The 22,045-nt window shown below is 38.6% G+C and overlaps 1 protein-coding gene across 17 annotated transcripts in view; it reads left to right on the top strand.

Moving 5' to 3' along the window:
- Nucleotides 1-22,045, top strand: part of frem2b (FRAS1 related extracellular matrix 2b) — a 133,757-nt gene that overhangs the window by 57,002 nt on the left and 54,710 nt on the right. For 2 of the 17 annotated variants that reach the window (XR_008187266.1, XR_008187264.1), the window contains exons 15-24: nucleotides 431-562; nucleotides 695-1,026; nucleotides 2,014-2,206; nucleotides 2,687-2,791; nucleotides 11,050-11,177; nucleotides 11,646-11,780; nucleotides 13,213-13,339; nucleotides 13,457-13,644; nucleotides 14,692-14,838; nucleotides 14,916-15,810. The exons of 3 other annotated variants lie outside the window; for them this stretch is intronic. Coding sequence is in view for 9 of the 14 variants with exons in the window: in XM_052616299.1 (XP_052472259.1) it covers nucleotides 431-562; nucleotides 695-1,026; nucleotides 2,014-2,206; nucleotides 2,687-2,791; nucleotides 11,050-11,177; nucleotides 11,646-11,780; nucleotides 13,213-13,339; nucleotides 13,457-13,644; nucleotides 14,692-14,838; nucleotides 14,916-15,398 (1,970 nt within the window). In the remaining 5 variants the exon portion in view is untranslated. Of the gene's footprint in view, nucleotides 1-430; nucleotides 563-694; nucleotides 1,027-2,013; nucleotides 2,207-2,686; nucleotides 2,792-11,049; nucleotides 11,178-11,645; nucleotides 11,781-13,212; nucleotides 13,340-13,456; nucleotides 13,645-14,691; nucleotides 14,839-14,915; nucleotides 17,119-22,045 lie in introns of those variants that run through there. 12 more of the 17 variants (XR_008187265.1, XR_008187268.1, XM_052616299.1 and 9 more) reach the window with 12 other exon arrangements.

Genomic DNA, 22,045 nt, shown 5'->3' with positions numbered 1-22,045 from the left:
GAAAAGAAGAGTAGTCGGCTTTTTTTCTTTTTGTCTTAGAGTGCTACATCATTTGGTCCTGATAAGAATCCAAATCGTCTTCTTGCTATGCTATTTTTCAGGACTGTTATCATTTTCACAGTCACTTTATTTTTTTGCAGTAATCTGTAGGATAATATCTAAAAGCTTTTTTTCTCTCTCTCTTCAGTTTATACTTATAATGTAAAAGTTCTCTTGTACCAAACAAATAATTTTCTGTCATTTACACCCAATAATCTGATCCACTTATTTCCCAATTGATGTCTAGTGTTTTTTCAGGTTAAATATCCTATTTCACTCAGAAATTGGACTGTAAACATTGGTTCACGCTGACTTAACTATGGTTTTCCTAATGATGTGGCTCCTTTAAATGGATGCTATTTAATTCTTTTTTTTTTTCTTTTGTCATGAGGAATGTGTCAGCCTCGTGTTGTTGGCACAGTTGGAGCTGAGCCTTTCTCTGCCAGGCTGCGCTACACTGGAGCAGAAGATCCAGACCACCCAAACCTCATTAAACTGACTGTTACCATGCCACATATTGATGGTCAGTGCAAATGCACACCAATTCTACCACAGTGAAAGGCAGATTTGGCTGCATAAAAACTATTAATTGTTAAAATGTTCACTTTTTGTGTCAAATCAGATGCATTAATAATTTTCCTTATTCCCTTGCTAGGAATGTTACCTGTAGTGTCCACTCGGGCACTCTCAAACTTTGAGCTGACCCTGAGTCCAGATGGCACACGTGTAGGAAACCATCGCTGCTCTAACCTGCTGGACTACACAGAGGTGCAGACGCGATACGGCTTCATCACAGACACCACCCGCAATCCAGATGCCATTGGTGGGACGCCACCCTACCAGTACAGCACGGCTCTCAGGGGCCAAAACACCCTACGATTCTACCGAAACCTGCACCTGGAGGCATGCTTGTGGAAGTTTGTGAGCTACTATGACATGTCTGAACTGCTCAGTGATTGTGGAGGGACCATCGGGACAGATGGACAGGTGAGAAAAGAAACAGAAACTATTCTTTTTAATAATGACATAACAGCAAAGTTTACCAAATAGGAAAAATCGTATATTGCATTTGTTTTTAGTTGTAATAATGCTTAGAATGCAGCAAATCAGCAAATATGAATGATTTTTTAAGGCTCTTGTGACAAATGTAGACTGGAGTAATGCTGAAAATTCAGCTTTGCATTACAGGAATAAATGGCACTTATAATCAAATAGAAAAAGTTATTATAAATTGAAAATTACAATTTTTACTGTTTTTTTTTTTAATCAAATAAATGCAGCCTGGGTGAGTTCTTTAAAAACATTTACAAAACTTTTGAACAGAAGTACCTTTAAAACATTTTTTGCCCAGCCTTTGCCAAATATACACAAAAGGAAAAACTTTTTTCACAGTTGTGAGATCATGAATCCATTATACTGTAGCTGACTTTTAGCGTATTACCAAAGGCATATACTTTATGCAACTCTAGTCCACCCTTTAAGCAGCTAACTATTTGTCTTTCACCCAGAATGATTAAAAACTGACCCACATGTACAGGCCACATTCAAGTTCAAGTTGATCGGTGAAGTTATCCCAAAAAATTTTTACCAGAGTTACCAGATAGCAGTTAAAGTCAAAGTCAGCCGTCATTTTTAGCACATTGCATGGCAATGGATAAAAACTTAAGTTAATTCAAGATTTTTTGATTTTTGGGAAACTATTAAAAGTTTTTAGGAATACCACTAAATTTAGTGATTCAATTTAATCCATTAATAATAATTGTTTAGGATAAACTGAGGGAATGCAGAGTTTAAAGCAAGAGCAACAGCACCATCTTCTGGTGACACGTTTATATACTTATTCCAGATACATACAGTATGTTTAATTTTTTTTTTTCCCCAGTTAGCAATTAAATTGGTAACCAAAGTATGTGTAATATCATGAGGTTAAATATCAAGCTACTACTAAAGTATTGCCCTTTCTGTCTTGTGTAGGTGCTGAACCTGGTGCAGTCTTACGTGACCCTGCGTGTGCCCTTGCACGTGTCATATGTCTTCCACTCACCCGTCGGTGCTGGTGGTTGGCAGCACTTTGACCTGCAGTCTGAGCTGCGTCTCACTTTTGTTTACGATACTGCAATCTTGTGGAGAGATGGCATTGGTAGTCCACCGGAGGCTGAATTACAAGGCAAGATGGCATAATTTTACTTACTTATTATTATCTGAATGCATAACAGTTTAATAAATCTTGCAATATTTTTGGACTACTTTAAATAGTTTTTACATAGTACTTACACCACTGTTCACTAGTTTCAGGTCAGTAAAAAAAAAAGTTTTTGGTGAACTACTTATGTCGACAAAGGCTGCTTTTATTTGATCAGAAATACAGTACAAAAATAATATTATGATTTTTTTTTTTTTTTTCATTAAAAAATTGCTGCTTTCTATTGGAATATATTTTAAAATGTAATTAATTTCTGTGATGGCAACACTGAATTGTTAGTCTTCAGTGTCTTATGTTCCTAAAATATATATTTTTTCTTAACATTAGAAATCCCTTTACTGTTAATTTTTTGATCAATTGAATGCATCCTTGTTATTCATTTCTTAAACAATATTACTGACAATGCTGTATATGGATTTTTTTCATTTTGTGGATTTATTTTAGGTGCCCTCTATCCTGCAAGCATGTGCATTAACGAACAAGGCCGTTTCGTAGTCAACTTCCGTACAGAAGCACGATTTTGGGGACTCTTTGTCACTGCTCATTCAGGTGTGTTATTAAACCTTTTAAATGTACTACAAGTAAGAGATAATGTACATCCAGGGTAATCAGGACCCCGACGCAAATTGGAGGGGTCTTGTATCAGCCTGAAGGGGTTTATTTTGAGATAACTACCAGCTGGATCAGAATAAGACTCAGAATCAGAATGAGCTTTATTGCCAGGTATGTTTACACATAAAAGGAATTTGTTTTTGTGATAGAAGCTCCGCAATGCAACACAATGACAGCAACAGAACAAAAAAACATAATAAAATAATACACTAAGTATGTGTGTTAGATAAATAAGTGTATGTGTATATAAATATAAAGTGTAGTGTGTTCCACAGTTATTATCAATTGTTCATTAGATGGATTGCCTGAGGGAAGAAACTGTTCCTGTGTCTGGTCGTTCTGATGCTCAGTGCTCTGTAGCATCGACCAGATGGCAACAGTTCAAAGAGGGAGTGTGCTGGATGTGAGGGGTCCAGAGTGATTTTAATGGCCCTTTTTCTCACTCTGGATAAGTACAGTTCTTGAATAGAAGGGAGGGTTGAACCGATGATTCGCTCAGCAGTCCGGACTACCCTCTGTAGTCTTCTGAGGTCAGATTTGGTAGCAGAGCTGAACCAGACAGTTACTGAAGTGCAGAGGATGGATTCAATGATGGCGGGGTAGAACTGTTTCAGCAGCTCTTGTGGCAGGTTAAACTTAGGTTAAACTGGTGAAGGAACTACAACCTCTGCTGGGCCTTTTTCACAATGGAGTCAATGTGAATGTCCCACTTCAGGTCCTGAGAGATAGTAGTGCCCAGGAACCTGAATGACTCCACTGCAGCAACAGTGCTGTTCATGATGGTGAGTGGGGGGAGAGCAGGGGGTTTTCTCCTGAAGTCCACCATCATCTCCACTGTTTTGAGCGTGATAAGCTCCAGGTTGTTGAGAGTGCACCAGACAGCAAGCTCTAACAGACTCGTCACCATCCTGAATGAGGCCAATGAGTGTGGTGTCGTCTGCAAACTTCAGGAGCTTGACAGATGTGTCCTTAGATGTGCAATCATTAGGGAGAAGAGCAGTGGAGAGAGAACACAGCCCTGGGGAGCTCCGGTGCTGATTGTACAGGTGCTGGATGTGTATTTTCTAAGCCACACTAGCTGCTGCCTGTCTGTCAGGAAGCCGTTGATTCACTGACAGACGGAGGTGGTCATGGAGAGCTGAGTTAGTTTGGGCAGGAGGAGGTTTGGGATGATAGTGTTAAAGGCCGAGCTGAAGTCCAAAAACAGGATCCTCACATAAGTCTGTGTAGGTGATGAATAACGTAATGCAGTCCAATGTTTATTGTATCATCCACAGACCTGTTTGATCTGTAGGCAAACTGAAGAGGATCCAGTAAGGGTCCAATAATGTCTTTCAGGTGGGCCAGCACCAGTTTTTCAAATGACTTCATTACTACAGACTAGAGTTGGGTCCGAGTCCACCTTTGTCGAGTACGAGTCAAGACCAAGTCCACAAACATCGAGTCCAAGTCCGAGTCCAAAAGGGGCCGAGTTGGACTCAAGTCCGAGTTCTTAAAGGCGGAGTCCGAGTCGAGTCCGCCCGAGTCCAGAAAGTAATTAAATTAAAAAAGATTATAAATTGGTATTGTACATTTTTACATTCTATTAATATTTTAACCTTTCAACACATTAAACCAATGGCAATATAAAAATGTAATAAAAAAAATACCACTGTTACATCTAGTCATTGCCATTGAACATTTTTATTTTATGTCAACAGAACTAGTTTCCTATCAAAAAAGGTTTCAAAGGTTTTATTGTATTACAAGTGCATGAAAATACAAATGAACCTATTTTATTATTGTATCACACTATATTGTCCTCCAGTTAAAGATGACATTTCAGTTATTTAATGCCTCTCCCCCACATTTGACAGAGGTAAAGTGCAGCCAATGAGGAGATCCTTAATGATGACATTATGAATTTCTTGTTGTCTTGGAGAACTTGCATCATAAAGTTGCACTGCTTGTTTGGTCAGGTCTGGTCTTGCAAATCCTGCAATGCTGAGCTGTGCAGCATCTGTTGGTTGCTGCTGCTGTCTTTGGTAGTCGGTTGCATCGGTTTTCGGATCACCAGTACACTGAACCGAAAACCGTTTCTTTCGGAGGCGTCCGATTTGAGAACCGATGAACTGATGATACTGCGCATGCTTGTAATTTTTCAAGTATTTTGTTAAACATCGGAAAGTGTGATAAAACTATAAAAAAAAAAAAAAAATATATATATATATATATATATATATATATATATATATATATATATATATATATATATATATATATATATATATATATATATATACGTTTTTTGTTAAGATAGGGGCTACATGTTTCTAATCTGTATATTGTAGATTATGTATGGGCCAAAGGGGTTTTCAGGGAAGTTGGACAATAATTAAGACTCTAAAGACTCCATGTTTAATATGAATAAGGGATGATTTATGAAATATCTGTACTGTATTTATAGTTAATGATGACAGATTCACAAACTGAGTTTGTAGTAAACATGAACACGAGTAGAGCAGCTGATGATACTGAACTGCAGCAATTGTGCCGGTGTCCTGACATTTTATCCTACCCTGTCAGATTTTCCTACCCGGGTTTTGAGCGATTCTCGTTCTCGAGTCAAGAACCGGTTGTATCAGTTTTCAGATTATCAGAACACTGAACCGAAAACCGTTTCTTTCGGACGCGTCCGATTCGAGAACCGAGGAGCTGATGATAATGCGCATTCGTGATTCAGCATGAAGCCGACTGACTCACAGCGCGTCTGAACCGAACTGATTCTTTTGGTGATTGATTCTGAACTGATTTTGTGCTAATGTAATGAGTGCGGGTAAACCGAGGGCTTGAATGAAGGGCAATCTGACGAAACGTAAATTCATTTAATAACAAATACATCGCAATGGTGAACTGTTTTTTTTTTTTTTTCAACCGGTTTATTGAATCAAACCGTCCGAAAGAACCGGTTCGCAGAAAAGAATCGAACTTCCCATCACTAATCCACATTGATATCCAGTGAGTAGTGCGTGTGTTTCGTCTGCAAGCATGAGACTTCTGCCTGCCGGTGTGGTGCAGTAAAATGACAGAAGGGGGGACATTCATTAATTTATCATTTCAATTTTATGCTGGTTTTATTGTTACACATGACGTGGACTCGACTGTACTCGGAATATTTTCCGAGTCCAAAATGTTCAAGTCCGTGTCAAGTCCGAGTACAAATTCACCCTAGTGCGTGACAAGTCCGAGTTCATTCAAAATTGGACTCGAGTCCGGACTCGAGTCTGAGTCCAAGTTCGAGTACCCCAACTCTACTACAGACGTTAAAGCCACAGGCTTGTACTCATTTAGTCCTGTTATTTTGGATTTCTTTGGGATGGGGATGATCGTGGAGCATTTGAACGTGCAGGGACTTCACTCAGCTCCAGTGATCTGTTGAAGGTCTGTGTGAAGATGGGGGCCAGCTGGTCAGCGCAGGATTTCAGACAGGCTGGTGTAACACAATCTGGGCCTTTTTTTTCTTACATTTTTTTTTACCATATATGTGATCCAGGACCACAAAACCAGTCCTAAGTGTCAATTTTTTAAAATTGAGATTTATACATGATATTTAATCTGAGTAAATAAACTTATAAGGATTGGGTAATATTTGGCTGAGATTCAATTATTTGAAATTCTGTAAGTTTTGGCCTTTGAAGTTTTCTGAATTCTTAGCAATGCATATCACTAATCAAAAATTAGGTTTTGATATATTTAAGGTAGGAAATGTATAAAATATCTTCATGGAACATGATCTTTACTTAATATCTTAATGATTTTTGGCAAAAAAGAAAAATCAATAATTTTGACCCATACAATGTTTTTTTGGCTATTGCTAAAAATATACCCCAGTGACTTTAAGACTGGTTTTGTGGTCCAGGGTCACATATACAGTATAAGTAGAATGATTAGCGGTGTTATTCAATTTGGCGGTTGCTATCAGGGAATAACATACTGCTGGATGGCGCAATTGATCAATCAAAATCAAAATCAAAAGAGCCATGTAATAAGTACCTTTAGCCTAAATCTACTGCAGGTACCTGTGAATGATTTCATCTGATTCTGATAATTATTTTTAATTCGTTTTCTGGCTCATTTCTTCATTAAAAAGCAATTATACAATTGGACGAAACTCACAAACACTGTCAAAAAACGAGTAAGTCTATTTCACTCTAAAATTGGAAAACATAACCAATAAATTATATTTTAAATATAGAAAATAAAGCTAAATATTAGGATTTTACAATTATTTAAACCAAGGGTCTTCAAACAGTGTTCTGCATCCCCTGGGGATCCGCAGCAGTAGTTTAATATAAATAATTAATTAATTAATTTTGTTGAAACTGATTTCATTTGATAACTTACTTTTTCTGATTGTGTATTATTATTCTAATTGAAGCGCAAATAGCATATTTTCCTAGCAATTGATTCTATTTACACTAAGTAAAAATAGCATATCTTCTTAGCAATAGATGCTATTTACACTAAGTAAAAATAGCATATCTTCTTAGCAATAGATGCTATTAACACTAAGTAAAAATAGCATCTTTTCTTAGCAATAGATGCTATTAACACTAAGTGCAGATAGCAATAGATTCTATTTACACTGTTACAATAGCTGGATTCCCTGCTATTTATACTACTTATTGCAAATAGTGGCAATTATCTGCAACTCAGTATTACAGTACATTATAAAACAGTATAACAGTAGTAACTTATTGCGTGTAAATTATTATTTTAATTAAAATTATTAAATGGATACCACCTTATTTGGACAAAAATAAATGCCTTTCCGAAATGATTTGAGATTTTAAAAGGAAAAAAAAAAAGTTTGGTAAAAGACGTATTCAAACATTTATTGACAAAAACTACGACTTTATTAAGCATTGTCTCCTCTTCCAGGTCTGTTGTGAGCACGTTCAGTGCAGTGTAGTGATATCTGGTTCGCGAACTAATCACTTGATGTAACTGGATCTTCATGAACCAGTTCACCAAATCTAACTGAATCGTTTGAAACGGTTCGCGTCTCCAATAAGCATTAATCCACAAATGACTTAAGCTGTTAACTTTTTTAATGAGCCCCACTAATATTCTTTTGGGTTAACTAAAGAAAATTATACGCTGTAATTATGAATCAAAAACAGATTTGTACCAGACAAGTGTAAATTCATGAGTAAACTAATTATTCTCTGAACCCCATGTGGATTTACACAAGCTGAGAAAGTCAAAAAGCATTAGTCAAAAGTCAAAAAGCAAGAAAGTCAAAAAGCACTCTCCTCTACGTTATTCAAATATACACTTCCTCTTCAGGAACTCGAGCTGCGTCGAGAACGATCGGGGAACGCCCCCAGCATGACGTCTCTGAACCATGTGTGTAATCAGTCCAATGGATGGGCGAGACGTCATAGGCGGGTGACGTCAGAGACCAGGAAGCATAAAATCCGGAGAGACACAGACGGCACCAGCCTTTCTGTCTTCAGCAATCGCTCTCTTTGTGTGTGTACTGTTCAAAGAACTTTACGTTTGTGAGTCTTATTTAGTGTTGTTTGTCATCCCCCAAAAGCACCCTCAAAGAACAAACACAAAATGGGCGAAGGCAAGCAGCGTTTCAGACTGTGTGTTCCTCCCTGTCCTCGCTTATATCATAGGCGGGGATACACACAGTTTGTGCGTTGTTTGCCTGGGAGCGGAGCATGCTGTCTAGAGTAGGCTTTCCCTGCATGTTTTCCCTTCCTGGAGGGCTCTCTTCACCGAGGGAGCCTTCGCTAGCGTTCCCCGCGGAGCGGCGATCTCGCTCGTGGGGTTCGCAATTGGATTTGGCAGAGGGAATGGAGACGGGCGAGTCCCTATCTTCTTCCTCACCTGCCAGATCAAGCGCCCGCTCTCAGGGATCGGAAGCGCGCTCCGGCGCTACTTCTCCCCGGGGAGCGGGCTCTGCGTTTCATCTATCTTCCTCCTAGGAGGTTGATGTGGTGAACGTCGCTGAGGATTCGCCCCCTCAATCGCCCCAGTATGAGGAGCTTTTGGAGGTGGTTACTCGTGCTGTGGCCAAGTTAAACATCGAATGGCCAGCCGAGAAAAAGGCTGAACCGCAGAAAAGTAAACTTGATGAGCGTTTTCTGCGAACTAAGCCGCCACCTCCGTGCCGAAGCCTGCCTTTATTTTCCCAATTTGCACGCCGAGGTGTGTAAATCGTGGGAAAAACCCTTCTCAGCCCGCGTCTTCATCCCTGTTTCTGATCACTACGGCAACGTAGAAGGGATGAATGAGCACGGTTATAAGGCGATGCCCCGGGTTGAAAAGACGCTCGCGAGCTATCTGTCTCCCGGCGCGGCATCGTCATTAAAGGCTCCGGCGCTGCCCTCCAGGCCGCTGCGTACATCAGTGCTGGTAGGCAAGGGGTACTCGGCAGCGGGTCAGGCCGGTACATGTCTGCACACCATGGCGGTGTTACAGGCATACCAAGCCGATCTGCTGAAAGATTTAGATGAGCAAGAGCACGTGAGATCTGAGGATATCACGGAGCTCAGGAGGACCCCTGATTTGTCTCTACGCGCTACCAAAGAGACAGCTTGTGCTATTGGGCGGTCCATGGCAGCAATAGTAGCAGCAGAGAGACATTTGTGGCACACCCTGTCTGACATGAAAGAAAAGGACAGGGTTTGTCTCATGGACGCCCCGCTTGTGTCCTTGGGCCTGTTTGGCAACGCTGTTAATTCTGTCGTCGACAGGTACCAGGAGGCTCGCAAGCAGGCGGCGGCATTCCGTAATACATAGCATGGATATTTTGGAAATTATAGATTATGTAAATGTTGGGTAATGTATTAAATATATTGGTATATAAAAGTGTATTGCCTAATGTGAAAACTGTGTAATCTGTCTTTTATAGTACTGTATCATATTAATTTAAGCACTTCTAAGGCCGATTTGAAACCAGTATCTTGCATTGTTTGCTGTTGGATGAACTGAATGTTAAAAGTACTAAACTGAAAGAAGATCATACTGTTGTGTTTCAGTGATTAAACCAAATGTTCTCGTTACATATTACAATAATCTTGTGTTTGAAACAATGATTATATAGATTGAAAACATGTGCAGCCAAATGAAAGCATTAGGTTTTGAAAGAATGACTGGCTGTGTTACAAGTGTGATCAGTTTGGATTTTTGTACTAAGAGTTTTGAAAATGTATACCTTATTTGTGAAAATAGTACAAAAGCAAATAAAAAAACTGTAAGATTACTTACAACAGAACAGCAATGCATTTTATGGACGAATGTTTTGTGAACCTAGTGAGAAGGTCATTCTGACTTAATCTCTTAATCAGCTACTGTAAGCATGTTTTGTTATTTGTTTAAGTATTTGCATGTTCAGATACAGAGTTTTGAACGTTGCCTGTGTGTGTGTGTGTGTGTGTGTGTGTGTGTGTGTGTGTGCGTGTGTGCGTGTGTGTGTGAGAGAGAGAGAGATGGTCACAAAGTGGAGTGTCTTAACCGTCTGTGGCTTGTTTACTGCTAACACATAGGAACTTCATCGCTGTGTCTGTCACACGACTCTGTTCCCCTTTCGGCTTCAACTGAGGGTAAAACTAAGGACATTCTTAACTGTCATTACATTTATCTTGAAAGATGAAGCTCAAGATTATGGAAAGTGGTGTTACATGTCCGACAAGTGCTTGCAGTTTTCGGCCAAATCACAATGCACTGGATCAGTTCACCAATCAGGGGAGACTGTGCTTGTCAGTAGGAGGGACTTTGTAGAAAACAATGCGTTTGAGAGAGGCGGGGCATAGAGGACCTACAATAATGTACAGTATTTGAAAAATAAAGTGTTTTTTTGACATTAAAGCATGTCAACATATGCTGTTACACCAAATACACAACATAATGATCTTTAAAAAAGCATCATATAACCCCCTAATTATGCATGAATTTAATGTGTGCAAAAAATAAACGTATAACGTATTTTGCTAATGTTATTTTTAAATGTATTAATAATGCTTATTATAATGCTCTGACATTTTTATATTATTAATTAAATATGTATTTATTATTATTATAATTTTTTTATTGAAACATTTTCTTATGAAATTTGCCCATTTTAAGCAATTTTTTTAATCAGTTATGTATTGTGGTCTTACTTGTGTTCAAAAAGAATAATAACATTTGTGTCCACACAGCCTCCCCCATGACTTCCACGGTCATCTGTGCGGACCATCCCGGGCTGACCTTTAACCTTAGCTTGGTGAGGAGTGAGCCGACATACAACAAGCCAATCCAGCAGTGGACCTTCATCTCTGACTTTGCTGTAAGTATTTAGGGTGTCTGACGGTGCGATTTGTCTTTGTTCAAAACAAAATCTGCTCTGAATATCTGACCCTGGACCACAAACCCCCTCCAGAGTCAGTTTTGTGAAATTGAGATTCATATATCATCTGAAAGCTGAATGAATAAGCTTTACATTGATCTATGGTTTGTTTGCAATCTGGAATCTGAGGGTGCAAAAAAAATCTAAATATTAAGAAAAGCGCCAAATTAAGTTCTTAGCTAAGCATATTACTAATCAAAATATCTTCATGGAACATGATCTTTACTTAATATCCTAATGTTTTTTGGCATTAAAGAAAAATAATTTTGACCCATGCAATGTATTTTTGGCTATTGCTACAAATATACCCCAGCGACTTGTTTTGTTGTCACATTTGAAATTAAATTTTGTCATTATTGGGTACCTTTACTGTCTCTTCTGATTCAGTTAGTGTTGACTTTCCTGTAGGTGAGGGATTACTCAGGAATGTACACGATTAAACTGGTCCCCTGCACTGCTTCTCCCGATACTGAGTACAGCTTCCGTCCTGTGTGCCACCCCAGAGAGCCAATTACCTTTGATCTGGACATACGCTTCCAACAGGTCATTACTGAAGCACAAGCACTCAAGGGGTCACAGCAAAGGCTGATAGCTGGGCTCAGGGCTTTCCTATGTGTCTGTCAGGTACACTGTGAGTTACAGGAGTAATCTTGCATACCCTCTTTGCAAAGCCTGCATCGCAGGTTTACAAAACAGTCCACTCTGAAATATGAAAAACAGGTCAGTCTGGCATGATCATTCACCCTTAAAAAAAGAGAAAAAACTGAATGTCAACACATTTTACTCATGAAATTTACTCCTTAACTGTCACTCATATTTTTGAACATAGACTTTATAGTGCACGGTCCAAACTTACATTTTTATAATTCATGAATGAAAACATTTTGTAACATGATATTGATGTACCGTTCACATGATAATGCAACGTCTGATTTTAAAATGGGTTTTAAAGGATGAATTTTGACATTTTAAGTTTTCAGTTGATCTATAACTTCTGATGATTTCTAAAATGTGATAGAGCAAATAGTTTTAGTTTTTTTGATAGTTTCTTTTTTTAAAACAAAGGTTAAAAACTCCTGTTACAATGTAGATTTTTTAGTGTGCACTCTGATCATAAATTAATCTATTACTTTTCCTACAAACTTTTAACAAAAAACATTGGTAAAAATATATATTTTGGAGTCTTAGACCTTTCCAACGATATATAGTTTCAAGATTAAATTAGATTTAATTGTAATATAGTGAAGTAAATGTAGGTATCCTGTATACGGGACGAGGTGACAATACCAAATGGTGTTTTATTCATCTAATTGTTTAGCAAAATAGTATCTTTAATCTGTTTTATATTGTAATATATTTAAAAATGTAATTTACTCTTGTGATGCAAAGCTGAATTTTCAGCATCATTACTACTGTGTCACATGTTCCTTCGGAAATCTTCTAATATGCTGATTTAGTGCTTAAGAAACATTTCTTATTAACATAATTGTTGAAAACAGCTATGCTGCTTAATTCTGGAAATAGTTTTCAGGATTCTTTGATTGATAGAAATAATTATTTATTTGGAATATAAATAATTTTTATTACTATTATTTTTGATCAATTTAATGCATTCTTGCTGAATGCAAAATATTAATTTCTTAAAATGAAGTCATACTGACCCCAAACATTTGAACAGTAGTTTTTTTAAATAGTTTTTTGTTAATGTTAGTTTTAATATTGTTATAATAAATTATAAATTCTATAAATTATAAAATCTTTTTTTACTTTCATGTTGTCTGATTATATTTGTACTGCTACACTGTGAAACTAAATTGTAAAATTAAAATTATATAATAAATATTAATGATATAATAAAATTTGCTAAATATGACCCCTTCAAAAGCTACTAAACATAATTGTTAGCTTGAAGACAGATGAGAAAATCTAACGTATACCAGTGTTATAAAAGTAATGTGTTTGTTGTTGATTTTAGGTGAGTGATCCAGTGTCCACAGAGTTCAGTCTTAACACACAGATGCTCCTGCTTTCAAAGAAAACTCTCTGGTTGTCAGACGGCTCCATGGGCTTTGGTCAGGAGAATGATACAGCTTTCTCCAAGGGTAAAATGTTACAAACAGCGCTTCATTCTTATGTATTTTACTTCTGTGGCTTAGATAAATATTTGTAGTATTTGCAGTATGACACCTCTCCTTCTTTATGGTTGTTGCATTCTTTAGGAGATGTCATCTATGGCCGTGTTATGGTGGATCCTGTTCAGAATCTTGGAGACTCATTCATCTGTAACATTGAGAAGGTGTTCCTGTGCACAGGGGCAGATGGGTACATCCCAAAATACAACCCTGACAACTTTGAGTATGGCTGCCTAGCTGATTCACCATCTCTTTTGTACCAATTCAAGATCATTGTAAGTGTGAACACAGTTTCATACTACCCAAACCAAAAATAAAAAGAGTTGCCATTTTAGATTAGATATACAATATTACGGATTACATTTATTTATTTATTTTTTGTCATTTTAACGTCTTGGGTTACATATCCGACCATGGTTGTGCAAGAGAGAACTCTAGCTGTGTCCTCAAGCAGACACTTTGAGGACTGCCGACAGCAAGTGTGAGAGGGAACCTGCCAAACACATCACCAACTTAGTGCAACGCAGAGTACTTGGGAAAAAAGCCTACATCACAAGGGAGAGGCCAGCAGCGAGACTCGAATCGCAAGACACAGACACTTGTTCCTCATCCCCAGAGGAAAGGAACAAATGCTGAGCTTTCTCATTGGAAGTTCTCACGAGTGTATTAAGATCCTTGAGTGTGTGCGCTCCTCAGCAAGACACATCATGCATAGATCAGGTGTGTCCTCGGCTGTCAGAAACCACTGATGCGGACGCATTTCTAAAACGATCACATATCTTGATTTCTCTACAATGCCTTCACACGCTCTGTCAAACAATTGGCTCCTAAAGGCTTCAAAAGTTGGTGACGTGTTTGGCAGATGTCCTCTTATACTTCTGGGTTTCTGCCTGTAACATCACGAGCTACGTGAGCCAGTTGTTTCACATGTGCTTTAGACCCCGGTCCTGCTGGCTGCAGTCCCCACAGTGTCCCCTAAAAGGGGAACTATAATAACCCTGGTCTAAACAGTTGTAAAAATGTTTATTAATGTAAATTAAATTTAAAGTTTTCTTACATAAAAAAATCGTAATGACTAGCTGATATCCAGATCCAGCTGATTATCATTAGTATACTATTATAGTGTTTATTAATATTTTTAATTTTTACTTTTTTATTTTCCATTTTCCATTGTAGTAATTTATTATATTTTTGCCATTTAAAATGTTAAAACCTTCTTTATGTCAAGTAGGTCCAGTTGTTTCTTTCTCCTTTTTTGCCTTTGTGCTGCAATCAGGATCATTAAACATTATTATGTCATTTTGAGCTCTCCTGCTTTTCAGGACAGAGCTCAGCCAGAAACTCAGGTGAGAACATTTGGCAGCATTGGTTTCAATGCTTTCCTCGCTGTAGATGATCCTCAGGCGCTGCCGCTTGTGAGGCAGCCGGGCTCTGATGGCTTTAGGCTGGACTCCACAGCTTTGTTTCAGGTAAGAGGAACATAACTGCTGCCATATTAAGAAACAATGCAATAATGTTCTGATACTAACACTATAACTCTATCCAGGTGTCGGCAGGCAGGGAGTGGTACATTCACACCATTTACACCGTCCAGTCCAGAGACTATGCTAACCGAGGCATCGGGAAAAGGAGCCTTGAATATCATTCTGTGACACATGGTCACTCGATTTCCAAAAGGTCAACTAACCGCGTTCCAGATTTGGCTCAGGATATTGGCACAAAAAATAACCGTGGCACAAATATGTTACACATAGCCCTTAACCGCAGTGCTCAGAAACATCCCAACCTTCACAAGGAATCCCAGGCAGAGGGGATCGTTCCTAGAGAACTGATTCAAAGGGACTCCAGTGACGATCAGCTTGTCGTGATCATAGAAATCTTGGTAGGTCTTCTCTTTACCATCCTCCTCGTCATTCTGGTGGCACGATCTAGACGGGACAAGAATGTCACTGAGTCCCAGAAAGGCTCCAGCAGCACAGAGCCCATGATGATACAAGGCCTCCATATCAACAACAACTCAGAGGTTTGATTTCCCAACAGTGGATGCTTTCATTCAAATCACATTTTAGTTGCAAGTGCCTCTTGTTCATTTGCTCAGGCACGCAGACACATACAGTATTGACTCGGAGTGGTTAAGTTCTACATCTCCTCTGGATTTTGTCAGTCCAAGAGTGTACTTGAATTTCAGAAGCACTTCTGCCATCACTGCTTTAATAACTGAAATCTGAATCTTTTGCAGAGAGAATCAGTTGTACTACTGTCACTACTGTTTGATGGCATTGATATCCATCCAAAGTTTTATTTTATATCCAAAGGTGCTAGATGAAAGAACGGTATTATAGGAAAGACAATCTTGTACTTTCACTTTCACTTTGTATGAATACAGTTTGTTTTAAGTCACTGGTCATTTTTATTGGCTCATCATTATGGTTGATATTAAGGTTGAACAAATCAAAGTGTAGTCTATACTGGGTGGGCGATCCATCCATTATCCATCAATTTTGTATGTGTTTTTTTCACCACTATTTTTTTCTACTTTACAAATGAAATGTTCTGTGATACAATAACTTCAATAACATTAACTAGAATTTTTGCGTTAATCAAGCTTCAAGAATTAAATTGTTTCAGTATTGGCTAAAGAAAAGCACATTAGTATTATTTTTCGGTATTTTATGTATTTATGGTCACAATCAAGTTTGCATGGTTTTCCTTTTCTTTATCTACACTTACTTTGTAAAAAATGTATTATAGTGTATTATAAGTCAGAAGGATCAAAATTCAAATGATTTTTGCCACGTAACATTTCATTGCTGTTTCACAATCAACAGTTGCTTTTTTTCAGTGACTTTTGTACCAGAATGTAATGATTATTAGCATGATATCAAACAACATGAGATGAGATGCCTCAACACAAAACAAACTACTGATTTATTTGTTAAACAATGTGACAGTTGGATTATTATTATTTTTATGTAATTCAGTGCAAGAAATAAGAGCTATATATTTCCTGTAAACAACCAGCATTATTCTGCATAATGTATAGAAATATAATAATTTTATTTTGAGAACATTTTTAAAATGTATTAGTTATGCCAGACACTTTGACTTAAATTAATATTGGGTTAAAATGAAATGCAGCCAGAGATGCATGTTCTGCAATCCAAGCTAAATAAAACTAAATATACTGGAGTTTGTATACTTTAACAGCTCAATACCATTTTACAACATAAGTACAATTTAAAAGTGGCTTCAGACCACTGTTCAAGTTTTATTTTTTTTATTCTATACAGTATATACAATATTCTGCAAAAGTCTCATAATTTCACCACCAATAACAACAGCAACAATGGTTTGAAGCCAGTTATTTCTATCTTTTGCTGTAATCTGTCAGTTAAAAATGTCAGATTGCATTTACACGCGTGCACGCATGTAAACACAAAAATCCACACGAGATCTGATTTTTTTTTTTTTCGCATCCGATCTGACCCTTTTTCAAATGCGGTTTTAAATCAGATACATATCAGATATTTGGACATCTGACCTACATGTACGTCTGTTTAACACACATCCTGTCTGATTCCCCGCAGAACTCCCAATGCAAGGGCAACATGTTTGCTCATAAAGATCATATGATCATATTACCCCAATATTACATATTTACCCAATTTTACAGTCTCTGCACTGGCTACCTATTAAGTTCCGTATCAGTTACAAATTATCATTACTTACCTATAAGACCCTAATGGTTTAGCTCCATCTGCACAGGGGAGGGTGAGCTCTCATCCTGTGCACTCGGTGGACGTGACTGCATCCGGGGAAGAATAACATTTTCATCGTTGTCATCCTCGTCCTCGAGGATGGTCGACAACACTTCATCATTGTCATCGTCATCTTCTTCTCCCACTAACGAATCTTCAAACAGTGGGGGAAGGACCGGTGACACCTTCTCCATTGCCTGTGGCCAATCCATCAGTTACTTTCTGGGTTGAGCAGAGAGGCATGGGTCCGACTTCCCAGCTACTGCAATGCGAAGCCTTCGCTCTCAGGTTTTGACCGAGAATGTCGCACAATGGGGACATCCCCTTGGGGTTGCTGCCTGAGCATGTTTAGCACCCAAGCAGGAGATGCAGAGATCGTGTGAATCTTTCACAGAAATCCACATTCCGCACGCACACGGATGAGGAGGACGGCCCTTTCCCTCCGGGGCTCTCCGACTCTTTTGCAGTGGCCATGAAGCCTGCACTCTCTACGTACGGTAAGCCCACCACAACATGACAACTAGTACGGAGCTGTGCTGCGTCAGAGAGCTCTTTTCCTACTTTTTGGTGCATGGTGAGTGCGCCAATAACTTGGAAAAATAAATAGAAAAACTTAAACTAGAATACTCCCTTTAACGTGTTAGTTATCTTACTCTAAGTGGTAAGTCACTCAACAAATGTTAAGAATCTATTGCATTTGGGATGTTACCTTGCGGCCCCGTCGATAAACTGTTTAGAAATAATTCCCAAAATCTGCTGAAGACAGCTTCCGAAATCTTCACGGGGAAGAGAGCGAGAATGACTAAATAGCAGGTAGCTGCGGTTTATTGGCAGGGAGGCAGGACTCAAGAACCGGTTGCATCGGTTTTTCGGATCACCAGTACACTGAACTGAGAACCGTTTTTGTCGAACGCATCCGATTTGAGAACTGAGGACCTGATTATACTGTGCATGCATGATTCAGTGTGAAGCAAACTGACACATAGCATGTCTGAACCGAACTGGTTCTTTTGGTGATTAATTCTGAACTGATTCTGTGCTAATGTTATGAGTGCAGGTAAACCGAAGGCTTAAATGAAGGGCAATCTGGTGAAACGTAAATTTATTTAATAACAAATAAATCGCAATGGATTATGTATAGTAAGTGGATCATGGTTATTGTGCTGATGGCACCTAATTTATTTACTTAATATATTCAAGACTTAACCTTGTATGCACATTATTACTGTTACTGTATTTGGGACCATTGTTGGAAAACTTAATTGTAAACTTTTCATGATAAAGTTATGATTACAGACTTTATATATTTGAATGTTTGATAGACTTGACGTCATTACGTCATCTTCAATGACGTCATTACGTCATGTGCGTAAAAGAACCAGTGAACCATTTTTTTCAAGCAATTAATGCCATCGAACTGACCAAAAGAAGAGGTTCGCGGAAAAGAACCGAACTTACAAACACTACTTCACACTCGTGCAGTCTCTCACTCACTCACACTCACTCTCTCGTTAATTAATTCGAATTCATCAAGAGTTTTACCTCCAACGAGCTGTATAAAATTGCATATCAAATGAAAAAAAATTCATTTATCCATTCAGTGAGATTTTGAGCTGCAAAACATCGATGACCGGTGATTGTCTATGCTGGCAAATTAAAGCTAAACGGCCTGTCGAAATTAATTATATAAATAATTTTAAAATTATGGCCATTTATAACCCAAGGATCTACCATGTACGATCACTCACAATAATTTTGGGGCGGGAATTATGTAAACACTGTCGTGATATAAGGTAATATAAAAAAGTAATATAAAGTATGGCATTATAAATGTAAATACTTAATTTTAATAACTGAAAATATAAAAAACTTTCCAGGATTTATGCTGATGATGACCGTTAAAACGCATCATCATCACCTTGTTGAAAAGTGTCCATATTCACGATGACACGACACCTTGCTCGTTAGCTTCTGATAGTGTTAACGTCATGATCTGTATACATTTAACATAGCAGCAGCAGCCAAAGGAAGATACTCGTTTTAAAACTAGGAAATCTGCCAACCACTGAAGGACAAATTCAAGAGTCACTCAATAGTAAACTTTTCATTTGTCTCATATTTACCACAGCTACTTTCAAATTTCACAAGCTTTTGGTTGGCTGGCTGATAGCTGGTGCTAATTCCCATCTAGCTTTGATGACATGTTCTTCAGTTTATTTCACATGTAGTATCTTTGTAGTATCTTTGTAGTATCTCAGCTCAGACTGATTTCAGCCTTGACTCTTCTAGCTCGGTCTCGTGAGCATCCGGGTGAGTAGGGTACGCTGGCGCGTTCTGGCTGCCGCTCCTCTCTCTCTCTCTCCGCTGGGATGCAGCGTGCTTTCTTCATGTTTGTCGGGAAATTGTTTTTCTTGGTGTTGGCCTGGTTACTTTCTATCGGCTCTGTGGACTCACAGATAGGCTTATTGGGAGCTGATGCAGACGAGGCTTTAATGAACATGGCCTTACAGTACACCTCTCGCCAGCTCTTATCCTTGAAGCGGAATTACTATCTGTCGGGGGACACCTACGACCGCTGTGACAGGGCTGGATTACTGCGGCCCAAGCGGTATATTCATCGGAGCACAGGACGAAGCTACATCTCTTCCTCGTCATCTTCCATCCCAGTTTTGAACTGCCGACGAAGGACTACAAGACTGTCATCCTCCGGGGTTGATCTTACTAACTTTTCTGCTCTGCCGTATGAGCGGCAGTTCAGTGATGCGCCGTCTACAAGCCCTTTAAAAGCCGCGTTACTGAACGCGCGCTCAGTGAACAACAAAGCTCTATTACTGGCGGATTTTATCATGGACAATAAGCTGGACTTGTTTTTCATCACGGAAACATGGCACAAACAGGACGATGGTTTTCTTTTTAATCAGCTGACTCCAGCGGGCTTTGGACTCATTGACGTTTCACGAACTACAGGTAGAGGTGGTGGTATTATAGTTCTTTACAAACTGCAATACAAGATTCACCCTGTGTCCGTTCCTCCTTTTAAAACTTTTGAATGTCTTGTTTTAAATGTGTCGGATACTCACTCTGCTCTCCATTCTGCCATGGTCACTATCTACCGACCTCCTAAACTGAATAAGGACTTTCTGTCTGAGTTTGCTGATCTTCTTTCTATATTGTCTGTCAGATTTAAGAGAATTTTGATTCTGGGTGATTTTAACTTGCATGTAGATCAGAAAGCCTGTCTCTTGGCCAAGGATTTTCTATCACTCTTGGACTGTTTTAATTTTTCTCAGTTTGTAAATGTCTCCACTCACTGTAAAGGACACACGTTAGATTTAATTATTGCAAATGACTCATCTCTTTCTAATCTCTCTGTTGTGGATGCTGGACTTTCTGATCATCTAGCTATCTTTTTTAATATTGAAACATTTCAGTCTAGTAGAGAGACTTCACGAACTATTTCTTTCCGTAAATGGCAATCAATTGATCATGCTATTTTTGCAAACTCGATTGTCTCTTCTTTAGTTGACATGTCTTCTGCTCCTCTCGAGGATAAAATTTTAGCATTCAATAATGTCCTTACAGCCAACTTGGACATCTTTGCACCCATAAAAACACGTAATGTTTCATTTGCACAGTCAGCCCCCTGGTATAATGGTGAATTGCGTATACAGAAGGCTGTGTGTCGGAAATTAGAGCGAAAATGGCGTCACTCTGGTTTAAATGTGTTCCACCAGGCATGGAAAGATTGCTTGTCAAACTACAGAGTAGCCATTGAAACTGCAAGATCTGCCTATTTCTCAAACATTATTGATAATAATCAAAGCAATCCCAGGAAGCTCTTTCATACAATTAACAGTCTGCTTAAAGCAGATGGTGTCAGTTCTATGACTTTATCTGATGGGCTGTGTAATGAGTTTCTCAAATCTTTCAGTGAAAAAATTTACAATATTCGCACAAATATCCATTCCTTGCAGTCTGCAGATCTACCAGTTAATACTCCTAGGTTCTCTGGCATTCCTTTATCCAAATTTACTTTATTACAACCTGAGATGCTCTGCAACCAGGTTTCTGGTATGAAAGCTACCACTTGCATACTTGATCCCATGCCTGGTAGCCTGTTTAAATCCTGTTTTGGTCCTTTATGTCCCTCAGTTCTTGCTATAATAAATGACTCTTTGTCAACAGGGGAGGTGCCAGCAGCACTTAAAACTGCTGCGGTTACTCCTGTTTCAAAAAAGCAAAACTCTGATGTGAAAAATCTGTCAAATTATCGCCCAATCTCAAATCTATCATTTCTGTCTAAAATCTTGGAGGGTGTGGTTGCAGCTCAATTAAACAAACACTTAATTGAAAATAAACTATTTGAGCAACATCAATCAGGTTTTCGAAAATTACACAGCACTGAGACTGCGTTGGTGAAAGTCGCTAATGACTTACTAATTGCCTCCGACTCCGGCTCCACGTCCACTCTCATTCTCTTGGATCTCAGTTCAGCCTTCGACACTATTGACCATGCCCTACTACTTAATCGCCTCGAACATGTATTTGGCTTGTCAGAGACTGTTCTTGACTGGTTCAAGTCCTATTTCACTGACCGTAGCCAATTTGTTTTTATGGGTGGTTATAGGTCCAAGGTTGGTTCTGTTCATACGGGTGTTCCACAAGGTTCAGTCTTGGGTCCTCTACTCTTTAGTATGTACATCTTTCCACTTGGTCAATTACTACAATCTCTAAACCTTAACTATCACTTTTATGCTGATGATACACAGATTTATATCCATACTAGACCGGGTCAGCAAGTGAACGTTGGGCATCTTTCTAACTGTATTGCTGAGATAAAGATTTGGATGTCCAATAATTTTCTGTCTCTAAACGGCTCAAAAACAGAAGTCATGCTCCTTGGATCTCCACATCAACT

The sequence above is a fragment of the Carassius gibelio genome, chromosome A15, assembly GCF_023724105.1.
Source record: "Carassius gibelio isolate Cgi1373 ecotype wild population from Czech Republic chromosome A15, carGib1.2-hapl.c, whole genome shotgun sequence".
Classification (NCBI taxonomy): Eukaryota; Metazoa; Chordata; class Actinopteri; order Cypriniformes; family Cyprinidae; genus Carassius; species Carassius gibelio.
Note: the sequence above shows the minus strand (reverse complement) of the source record. Positions and strands in the feature narration are given on the sequence as shown.